Source organism: Stigmatopora argus, chromosome 3 (assembly GCF_051989625.1).
Source record: "Stigmatopora argus isolate UIUO_Sarg chromosome 3, RoL_Sarg_1.0, whole genome shotgun sequence".
Classification (NCBI taxonomy): Eukaryota; Metazoa; Chordata; class Actinopteri; order Syngnathiformes; family Syngnathidae; genus Stigmatopora; species Stigmatopora argus.
In genome coordinates this window covers 10,507,949-10,519,919 of record NC_135389.1, presented here as the reverse complement: position 1 = coordinate 10,519,919, position 11,971 = coordinate 10,507,949, and the positions used below count along the sequence as shown (strand labels likewise).

At 41.1% G+C, this 11,971-nt stretch overlaps 1 protein-coding gene across 2 annotated transcripts; it reads right to left on the bottom strand.

Moving 5' to 3' along the window:
* Positions 1–3,068: 3,068 nt before the first annotated feature.
* Positions 3,069–11,966, bottom strand: nr2c1 (nuclear receptor subfamily 2, group C, member 1). Of its 2 annotated transcripts, none has more exons than XM_077597038.1 (14): positions 11,691–11,966; positions 10,272–10,404; positions 9,945–10,181; positions 9,221–9,293; positions 8,938–9,117; positions 8,704–8,854; positions 7,291–7,387; positions 6,669–6,850; positions 5,853–6,006; positions 5,659–5,780; positions 5,443–5,588; positions 5,209–5,346; positions 5,001–5,106; positions 3,069–4,129 (listed from the first exon to the last, which is right to left on the bottom strand). In XM_077597038.1, the coding sequence occupies exons 2-14, from the start codon at positions 10,338–10,340 to the stop codon at positions 3,958–3,960; spliced, it is 1,827 nt and encodes a 608-aa protein (XP_077453164.1). In that variant the 5' UTR covers positions 10,341–10,404; positions 11,691–11,966; the 3' UTR covers positions 3,069–3,957. The 2 variants fall into 2 exon arrangements, with proteins under 2 accessions (XP_077453164.1, XP_077453165.1); XM_077597039.1 differs by lacking the exon at positions 11,691–11,966 and adding an exon at positions 11,494–11,635.
* Between the last annotated feature and the right edge of the window lie 5 nt (positions 11,967–11,971).

Below are 11,971 nucleotides of genomic sequence, written 5' to 3'. Positions count from 1 at the left end.
ATCAAATTATCAACTCATTAGCAAGCTGTCCAGAAGCTTCATACCGTTCCCGATTATTTGATTCAGGTGTAGCTTAGAAGTGCAATCAGTGGATTGAAGTCAGGTGCTTCTTGGTTCAGCAGAAACCTCATTGGTTATGCAGTTTGTTTTGGATCGGTTGGAACAAAAACCTGCACCCACAGCAGCCCTCGATGACCGGTTTGCCCACCCCTGGGATAGGGGCTCTCAAGGACCGGACTTGGCCACCCCTGATCTATCTGTTCCAATACTACCAATGAAAGCCTTTTAAAATGATCCAAGTATAACCATTTTGCATGAAATTTGTGAGAAACACAAAAAAGAAGGGAAAAAAATCTTATCTAATTTCATTTCATTTTCTGAACTACTTTATCATCACTAGGGTCGCAGGGGGTGCTGGAGCCTAACCCAGTTGACTTCGGGCCAGAGGTGGGGGACACCCTGAATTGGTGGCCAGCCAATCACAACGCATGAGGAGACAGACAACCATTCACGCTCACACTCATACCTAGGGGCAATTTAGAGTGTCCAATCAGCCTACCATGCATGCCTTTGGAATGTGGGAGGAAACCAGAGTACCCGGAGAAGGCCCAGGGGGAACATGCAAACTCCACACAGGTGGACCGACCTGGATTTGAACCCAGGTCTCCCACTGTAAGGCTGACACACTAAACACTCAGCTGCCGGGCCGCCCAGGGAAAAAAGATGAAAAAATGATTTACTAGGTGATGAAAATGAATAACAAACACATGCAAAAACATTTTCTAATGTTGCAGGGTGAATGTATAGGTAAAAGAACAGACAAACGTTTGACCACTGACAAAACACACACGTGAAACAAACAACTTTTTTTCCCTTTGTGTACCGCTTATTCTCACATGGGTCGCGGGGGGTGCTAGAGTCTATCCAAGCCAACTATGGGCAATAGGTGGTTTATAAAAGCAACTATTTGCTGTTGTTTTTGTGCACATCCATTGATTAACTAGTTCACTTCTCATGCAAATAAGACCATAAATATCGCTTATCCTCACAAGGATCGTAGGGGTGCTGGAGCCTATCCCAGCCAACTGTGGGAGGTAGGCAGAAGACAACCTGAATTGGTTGCCAGCTAATCACAGGGCATATGGAGACAGACAACCATTCATGCTCACACTCATACCTAGGGACAATTTATTGTCTAGGGACAACATATTTTAAATTTTAGAGTGTTCAACCAGCCTACCAATCATGTAATCATATGATATATGACACAAAGCTTCATGTTACTTCAGAAATGTTCCAGGTCAATGTGACCAGACGCATGTTTAACCATTCAAAATTAAACACTGGAAAAAAAGAACACACTTGGTAATGCAATAACTATTTAGACAATCAATATTCAGTAATCAATGTGTTTAAAATATGCAAATGGTGGCTCTGTGTGCGAGTAGTTAGCACGTGGGCCTCATGGTTCTGGGGTCGGGTGTTCAATCCCGGGTGGGTCCTGACTGTGTGGAGTTTAAATGTTCTCCCCGGGCTTGCGTCGATTGTCTACGGGTACTCCGGTTTCCTCTCACATTCCAAAACCATGCATAGTAGGCTGGTTTAACACTCTAAAGCGCCCCTAGGTATGAATGTGAGTGTGAATGGTTGTCCTTTGTCTCCTTGTGCCCTCCAATTGGCTGGCCACCAATTCAAGGTGTCCCCCACTTAGTGTATATAGTTGGCTGGGATAGGCTCCAGCACCCCCTTTTTGTTCAAAAGATGTAATTTTACCTGTAGATGTAAAACACTTAGATTTGGCGTGATATTCCATTCCACAATCAGAACATTACATAAGAGCGCTTACATGAACAGTCTTATGTCTCCTTGCTAATGAAGCTTTTGTGGCCCTGTTTTGCAATCCCTTTTGCGCAATGAATCCCAAATCCCAGCGAGAGCGTGGGAACGTTGCACCTGGCTCTGTGGTCTACATTGAGCCTTAATGGAACGGGCTAATCCACCGAGAAGGGCTCTGCGCACAAACCCACACGTTACGTCACCGCACTTGCACTAAACTTTCGTCCATTTTTCTTTTTTTTGTCTTTGCAATTAGTTTGGCCTGCGTTGTACCCAGACAAGTTTAATGGGGGCCAATGGGAGTCTCTTGAGTGGATTGCTGAAAGATAGCCCATTATGGATGATGTAGTGCCTTGTAGAAGAGCTGAATTTGATTTGGTATTAAACAAAGGCCCCATAGTGGCTTACTGATATTTTAGTTTGATGGTTAATTCTGAACTCAGGAGGATCCCCACATGTAAGAGGATACGAATACTTTTGCATCACACATTATACCTCCCTTGTTCAAAAATATTTGTTTTTCTTATTGTAATTATAAGAGTATACTATAAGCTATAAAGTGTAGAGAAGGTATAAAACTGCCATTCTATCCACTGGCTGCATGTCTATTTTGGAGCTCATTTGAGTTTCATTTTCTTCATTAGTTTCAGAGTTAGCAGGGCCTCACACCACATGACAAGACATCCCTATAGTCACATGAGACAAAAACAGCACAATCAAGACTGCATTGACAATTCAACTGCAACATCTTCAGGCTTTACTGGATTGTTGTGTGTAATTATTGATCTTTAAAATGAGTTTTAGTGAGTTGAGCTTTTGAAATATCAAATTAGCTGGTACTTTTACAGGACACCAGAGTCATTGCTAATTAAATCAGATTCTTCCACGGTGGACCTTTGCTGGGGTTTTGATGGATTTGTCCATTTTTAGTGGATACTACCTTTTTTAACTTTTGAGATTCCTTTTTTCCATTTTTCTTTTCCTGGCTCCTTTGTATTTTACTGTCAGTCCATATAGTGATAACATACCTCAAATTTCTATTTGTCACGCCCTCTGTGAGGCCTTTGGTATGCATCGCATTTCCTACTGATCTATTCAGTCATTTATGATGCCCTTTGAACAGTTTGTGAGATTAGAATATAATTCATTTACAGTAATGTTTCAGACTCATCAACCCTTAGTCGATAGTCCTTGTGGTAAATAGAGATACCAACACATTAACAGTAGAAAAATACAATGGAGACTTGTTTTAATTTCCAAATGACAAGACCATAATAGATATTTTTTTTGTCCAGAAGACAGTATATGACCATTTAAGAGTGCCCTCCCCTGAATTCTCCTTGATAAACTCACTGCACAGTTCTATTTACACACAGTGACCACACTCTTGGTCCTATCCTTTGGATGGGCGAACAAATTCACAATAACAATTAAAAAAAAAAAAAGGTTATAACCTTCAACAGGAGTCACAAATGAAGTCTTATGGACATTTTCAGTAAATTATCATTAAAAAAACAGCATGATTGTCCACTACTCACAAAAAGTTTGGGATCTTGGATTAAAATTTTAGGACAAACCAAAATGAATTTTACCTAGATTTTCTTTCACGCACTCATCCAGTATCTTTGGGAAAACTGCTGACAACACTCCTGTTTCGAGCCTCGCAGCTGATGACACAAACTGGAAGAGTCGCAGATAGGTAAAGAAGTGCAAGTTCAAACACCTGTTGTGTACAACAAAAAGTAATGAAACATTCATTATCGAAATTTCAACCAAGAGCAAATAGCCAAAACTTTTTGCGAGTGGTGTGTAGGAGATGCGTTTCTGATGATCATTTTTCTCAACACTTTTTCTGAAATGCCTTAAGTCGATGAAGCATAAATTGCTAATTTATGTACCGTAAAATGCACACTACTTGAGCAATGGCTGAGTTCTGATTGTGCACATTTTGGCCCGCTTCTATACCCACCTCACTTTTAACTTCAAAGAGTCTTCTCTGCTGACGCACCTTAAAAAGTTTCCATAAATAGATGACGTCGTGACCACGCAGTGGCCGGACACTGTCTGAAATAGTCCAGTATTTCTAAAAGCTAAAGAGGCAATAGGGTAGGCTTAAGAGAGTCAAACCCCAGTGAGCGACTGGCTGTTGTAGTCAGTGGAGTCCATTTTGAGGATGTACGGGATGATGCTGTCGATCTGTACATTGCCAATCAGGCCGGCGAAAAAGAGCTCCTCGGTGACGGCAGCACTGATCAGACGCAGGGCAGGAAGTCGCAGAAGCAGCTTGGACAAACTGCAAAGTAACACATTACCGCAATATGTTCTGTGACATCGTTGTTTGTTCCTCATCAATACACAGTAGTGATGTCTTGATCCGAGACGTCTATTTTTGGAATATCAGATTTGGTCCCAATATCGGATACGATCCAGTAGTTCGGTGCGTTTTCAGTACAGTATGAAATAGGGAAAAGGAGGCAAGTCACAATCGAAGATTATGTCACTGGCCACCAGAGGGAGGTGTCTACCCTCGGGAGTTAAATAATAGTAAAGGGGTGGGTTTTAAAAGTCAAAATGATATTAAATAAACACCAGAAAAACACTGTCCCTACATCAAGAATATTCATCTATTCCGACAGGTCTGGGAACCTGTTAAGGGCAATAAACGTGGTATTACTGTAGTAACCGTGATTTTAGGCTGCTGTAAATCTCGGCAAACACGTCCACTGAGTGGAGCGACTTTGCTTTAGATTTAAAATTTGATACAATGATCTGTTACTGCCATTAGTTTCTTAAGTCTAGAAATTAATGACAGTAACAGATCATAGCCCATTTCCCCTACAGTGAGAATTTTAAAAAAGTGCCCAGGAAAATTTTAAACTTGACCAGATTCAAATGGAATAAATGATTTTAAGAGGGGTTAATATACATTATTTTAATATGGTCTGCCTACAGGTATTACTGATTCTTATCTGTTGCAGCAACTGGGGGTTCATGCGGCCCAAGAAGGCATGCTCAATCCCCACTTAACCTTCTGTTTTTCATATAAACATTTGCTGCGACTATGATTAGTACTGCATTATTGCAGGTTTGAGGTATAATCATCACATTCCAATTCCCCAAACACATTCAGACTATGGAAAAATACAAAAATATGCAATACTAACCGGTATGTATCTTCTGGATACGTCCTAGTTACATAGTCCTGCAACTCCATGTAAGCCTTCTCCTGGAACCTCTCTATTTGCAGAATATTGTCTATACCAGGATGATCTGAAGAATTAAATGGAAAAAAAAAACATGCAGCATAAATAAGTGTTTATATTTAGCCTCATAGTCTTGGGTTATTTGTTTAAATGTTTTGACAAGATGCACCAGGACTGAAGAGAACAATGGCTTTGAGGAAGGCATATTCGTAAGCATCGGGACACAGCTTAGTCATGCTGTTACAGAACTCCTGCAATCGCCAGATGTGCTCCATCACCAATTTCACCCGGTCTTGAGAGAGCTTCTCTGTTGGAGACAAGGAGCGAGTAAACAAACATGTAGCGCCTTGCAGAAATGCATAGTCTGGCTAGTTTTTAAGTCAAGGTACCGAAATACGCCTACCTTCCTGCAAGCTCGTCTGTAGATGGCTGATGATAGCACTTAAGATGGTTCCAACGTTCATAACATTGGAACATTGGGCCAGACCCAACGCAAACAGCTCGTTCCAACAGGCTTTCATTAGGTTGATGTCATTGTCTTCTTGACCGCTGCAAAAATATGACAGGTTAGTGCAGTTATGATTTTTTTTTTTTTTTAAAGGGACAGCAGATTACTTACCTCAATGCTTGGAAGGCAGGTATGGAGCGTGCCCAATGCATAGAGAGAAAAAGAAGGCGCGAGGCTGACTCGCAGATGTAGTTGACATTGAGATACTCTGGCACAGGTACAGGCATCATAAGCTGTACAAACAAAAAATGTGTGTAATCTAGTAGTAAAGAGGAGTGCACACTGTCATTTTGCTGGCTGCTTACTTTGAATGGAATATGGCTATCCGAGAGCAACAGGCCTTCGAGCTCTAACACTGGGCCCGACTGGTCGCCTGACATCAGATGCATAGTGGCCTCCAGGTTGGTCGGTGAGGAGCCGTCGCCAGAGTGCAAGACTTTGGCCAGCGTGTCAAAGGCTCTGAATGACATGCAGGATGATTTAATTGAAAACATACTATGGAAATGAATGTAAATATATGGGAATTAAATCAAGGAATGGGAAAAAATTAAGATAACTTTTTACTGATTCACTTCTATTTTTCAAGGAGCTGAATTCCTGTATTCAGATAGCAGTTATATGGTGGTAAAATTGTTTCTGCGTTTTGAAAGTCATAGGGTAAATGGGAGCGAATGAGCTCTCAGTGGAAACTCAAATATATAGTTGGGGCATGGTGTTGATTTAAACACCCAGACCAATCAATAATATATTTTTTAAATAACCACTTCTAAAATGGAAGATCTTTTTTTCTTTGCTGTGGGAATCACAATGGTAAGAAATTGTCATGCTACAGCTTTTCCTGGTCTTGTCGAGTCTCCAGTCGTTGCCTCTTAATCGGGTCCAGTCTGAAGTCATTGCCTGCCAAATAGTCTTAGACCATCCGGGCCAAGCAAGTCATGTCCAAGTTACACCCACCACGCCCTAAGTTTGAGTCAGAAAATTTGATTCCAGTCCCATTGTCTGCTTATTTCATTAAGTCTTTAGGAATAAGACACAAGGTCCTGCTAGAAATCATATCACTCTGAGTTTGCACGGTTACCAAATAACTGGGAACTTCTTTGTCTTAACGCATTGCCACTCACCTGGTTATATCACTTTGCTCGTCGTCCTGCATGTCTGTCATGGAGCTGTCGCCGTTGCTGAGTGTTTCGACGCCGACCAGCTCGCCTGCACAGTCAATGGCGTCTCTCGCCTTGTTGAGGTGGGCGAGGGAGGTCACCACATTGGCCAGAGTGCCAAGGTCACTTTGAGAACGGTCGTCATGCTGAAAGAGACACTGGCATAAATGAACAAAGGGTATCCAAGAATAATCACCGATTTTTTTTTTTACATGTCATCTATGGTCTAACTAGAATTCCAAAAATAAACGTGTATAGTATTCATTAAAATGTGTAAATTGCAGCAATTAACCCTAGAATGGTAACCCTCTATTTCAGGAGTTACCATGGTTACCGGGGGGAAAAAATGGGTCCCAAGCAAGACGGTGCAATGACGGGTACCCATTTTTCCCCGGTAACCATGGTAACCCTCTATTTCAGAAACGTGAAAGGTAACCCCTGAAATAGAGGGTTACCATTCTAGGGTTAAGCAGTTTCACACTAACATTCACTAGACAGGATTTGAATGTAATATTATTGTTCTTATGAATGCACCTTTTATTCTACAGCCCCCACATGATATTTGCAATGGGAATGAAAGAGTTACCTTTTCTGGTGATGCAGGGATCAAGATGGTATTTTCCATCTTAGTAAATGGTTGCTGGATATTGAGCAACATGCTTGACTCCAGCAAATGTGTAGACCTGTTTTGTATAGATGCATCACAAATCACATTGATTTAAATAATGACACGTAAACATGCAACACTGACTTTGGGTGGGAGGTGGAAATTATACCACACTGACCACAGGCAATACGTTTGCAATTAATGGCAGGCTCTTATTTAAAAAAAAAACAACCAAAAATAAAAATCACACAACAGGAGTGATACATGCTGCCCCATGCTACACAGCTACAAAATTTCAATGAAATTGAATATATTTAGTTTTCTTGGTACAACGAAACTGCGTTCCAGGCTGACAAATGATGATGAATAATGGAAGAGTAGGACTTCAAAGTTATGCCCACAAGAACAACAACAACTTGAGGGCCGATTGAATAGGCCATCAGTGTACAATAAAAATGGAAACCAAGCAGGAAGAGATTTAAGCCCTCAACCTCAAAACTACAAAACCTGTCAATTCATACGTTTTTCACATATTTGATACGTTTTTTGATCATTTCCAATTGTGTACGCCGTATAACAACTTTTATACAGGAAAATGTTTTTTTTAAATTCCATTTTTGTAAAAACGATCTTTCTTCTCCATTTTGTCTCTAATCGGATCATCTCGGTCTCTGGTAGCAGACAAAAACGTCAACGTCGATTATTAATGGTGTCATGCATCGAGCATGCTATGCAGTCACTTCCCCCCTTTTCACTATTTAAATATAGCGCATCAACAAGCAATGTACCCAGACAGTCAAGCTTCCAGCGTCACACAGCGACATCTACAGAATCTTGAATTTAGTGCATGCAAAAGGCTCACCGACTGATTGGACACTATGTCCACTTTGGGGGAAATTTTAGACTTTTAAGTGCGCGCTATGTGAGTAAATATGTGCTGCGCTGCATTTGTACGGTTTAATATCGATTAATAAGGGGAATTGCAATCATTGATAAGGGGAGCAATTGGCCAAGGTTGACAGGTATGAAACTATGATCGTTATGCTGTCCAGTTTGACACCACTTAGAAAAAAAAATTCCAATTGGACTAAAACTGCAATATCACATTACATTATTATTCGAGCGCTTCCCTTACGTAAAATAATTTGCTACAACTTAACCGACACAAATTCAATCCATTATTTTACATCCGCACCCTCCCTGAGGTTTGATGGATATTGGTCCATATTGGATAGCCAACAAGTATCACGACAATTAGTTCACTAATGACAGACGAGTAGGACTTCAAAGTTAGTGTCTTCAAAAACAACAACCTGAGATGGGACTTTCATAATCTTTAGCCTGTAAAAGTAATCGGATGGATGTACAAAAGCGATCAATTTACTCTCTCACCTGGAAGTCTCTTTGTCGCACACAAAGGTGGGCGTGGCAGCCAGTGGACTGCAAAGGTTTTTGCGGATGTAGATCTTCTCTGTGGAGGCAGCACAGTTGACAGGCTTCTCCCGGTTGGGCGTGTCCATCGGTTTCCTCTCACACTGTACAGCTGCAACATAACAGTACACGTCTGTGATTGCTAAAATGAGCAGACACAGTACACAGTAGTACAAAATGTGTAAAGTGTCGTACAATCCTGTTTCATGCCCACAGCAATGCAGCGCTGCAGTCGACAGAACTGGCAGCGATTCCGGTGCATCTTGTTGATCGCGCACTCGCCGGAGAGCCTGCACGTGTACAAAAGGTTCTTTCTGATGCTGCGTTTGAAGAAACCTTTGCAGCCCTCGCAGCTGATTGCGCCATAATGGCGCCCTGCGAGAGGAACCAAAAACAAGGTTACGGCAGAGGGAAAGAGATCAGCAAGATGTGTGTCACTAGAAAAATAGAGCTAAGACAAATTAAAGTCAATTCCAACCTGAAGCCTTGTCTCCGCAGACAACACAATACTCAACAATAGGCTTGGCAAGAGACTGGTCCTCGGTTACAAACTGACAAGAAGCAAGAGAATGGAGTCATTCAACACCCTGAAACAATGAGGCTAAATTATTATTATTATTGATAGGTGAAAAAAATGGGTAGTATATTGATTTACCCCCTCCATACACTTTAATCTTGAAAACATACTTTTTACCGCAATCCTTGGTGCCTGTTTTTGCTCTTAAGATTCAGGAGATGATTGCATAACTCAAGGTTCGCCACATAAGAGGAGATATGTGTGTTTTTTAAGATGAGTAGATTTATGTTTATACCACCTCAATGTTGCCCTTGTTTTCGTTCTTTGTGTGTTGTGTATTAGCGGTCTGAAAATAAGAAGGACAAAGTTCTGTGGTACTCTCTTCCCAATTAATTGCAATGCATCTCTCCTAGAAGAGCTCAATATTGGCAAGCATGGTGGGACACAATCTAATACAATACTAGAGGTGTGTCTAAATCCAAACAAATCTTAATACTGTAAAACCAGGATTTTTTTTTAATCCATCTTGATCTAATCAATATGGAGGCATTTAGAGTTCATGAATCCTGACTGAGAACACTTCTCCAGCATTGAGTCAGAGGTGAGATTCGAACGCTGAGCTCTTTCCGTTACCGAAAATCCTCAATATTTGCAGAACGTGAACGAGGAACAATGGGGATCAAACCTGAATCTGCTGACCAGACAGATCCGGAGAGGCAAAGAGCAGCTGGTTAACACCAGAACTGTCTGGAGTGGTGAGGATGACTTTGTTAGGTGAGCCCTCCTGCTTGGCTAGTATCACTTTGCCACTGGAAGAGGAATACTCTGCATTGGCAAGGATAAATTGCTGCTTGCCGTGAGACGCTGGCTCAACAGAGGTGACAATTTGAAGCTTTTGGCCAGTCTGGGGATCAGTTATAATCTGGGAGGAAATATTAAAATAAAATTGGAAATGTAGAAGGTCAGCCAATGAACATACATAAATATACACCATCTCACAAAATGAGATTACCTGAATTCGTCCCATTGACATCGTGTTATCTGCCGACACAAGCTGTATCCTCCGATTCTGCCCATCCATACTCAAGCTGCACACATGAATTTCCCACTGCACGACACCTCAGTGGCCCATCAGGTATAAACACCTAGTGAGGAAACAATGAAGACTTTAAGGAGTGGATATTCCCAACATGTCATACCTACACTATCAAATTGCTATTATATAAACAATTGATAATACATTTAAAATACCAGAACAGCCATAAGGGAAATCACTACAGCAATTATTAAGGATGCAGGCATTATAAATCTGGTCCACTGGCTTGAAGGAGTGACTCCATTTTGACCCCTGACTCCGTGCAAATCCACATTTGTTTGAGACACATTTGAACACAAGTTTTACTTTCAACTAAAGGAAAAAACTATGAATAGCTGATAAAATATCAAAAGGATATTAAGGACACAGAAAAATTACTGGTATATATTCAACACTTTGCAATGTATGCATGCCTGTTTTGCATATAAGGATGGACTCCAGCCCTGATATTTATTATAAACAAATAATGAGTGTCTTAAAGTACTAGGTTGTCATATTGTGGTGACATTTAATTGTATGTTAAGAAAAAACGTCTGTGACGTCAAAACTGAACTCTGTGCTTTGTTTATGGTTTTCAACTACAATTTGAAGAGGTATTTTTTTTCCTGCAGTGACATGTACTTGCATTATGGAAAATATATTTGGTTCTTATCTATCGTGGTCTCCGCTGGATGGACGATAAGATTTTTCCGAATTTTGTGATTGTAGCTGCAGTCTCTATGTATGCTTTCACGTAAACTGTAATCTTTAATGTAAACATTGTACTGTATTTTAATTCCGGTCCACTTTATTTTGGGGGAGAAAGTGAGCCCTCGTTCTGTATGAATGGATCTGCTTTTCCTATATAAAGGTTTATTGTTGTTTTCCTGACGTTTGGACTGATAACCAACTAACGATCGTGGCCTGAACGTCAGGTTCTTTAATTCTAAATTGCACTCCTTAAGCGAATCGATACGGAAGATAAAGGTATTTCTTTTCCTGTCGGTGAAAGGTCAAAATTGAAGGGTTAAAGTATGCCAAGAGGCCCGTACGAGCGGGGCGGAAACGCAGCGACCATGGAAAGGACGGACACATTTTACATTAAAAACATTTGGAAATACAACATGAAACCTCAGTATAGGAGCATAAATATTCCTACTTTCGAATGTCTCGTGCCGGTTGCCTACTTGGAGAATAGTTAGCAATCGTACGCTTTGGAGCTAACGTCAGCTACTTGGTGCAGCGATCAAGGAGTGAACACGCGGGATGGAGAATAACAGAAATGCGATACCTTTACTAACATTATTAGATATATTTACAGTAATAGGAAGTAATTTATAAGACGTATCTACTTACTTTCCGGTGTGCTCACGAGCGAGCTTTTAGCCGATTGCTAGTAGGAAGCCAATGGCGCCCGGCGGTTACTAGCGCTTCCTCCCTTTGATTCTCGGCAAACAGCGACGCTGGCCCTCGGCGCGTAGACAAATGTTTTTTTCCTCACCTATCCATAAGTCACTACTTATTTTATATCCTTTAATATCCTGACAAATAGTATTTTGGTCAGTTTTATGAGAGGGTCAGAGTTCGTGACCCCTTTTCCCCCCACGATCGGGACGCAGGCGCATGCGCTTTGACGG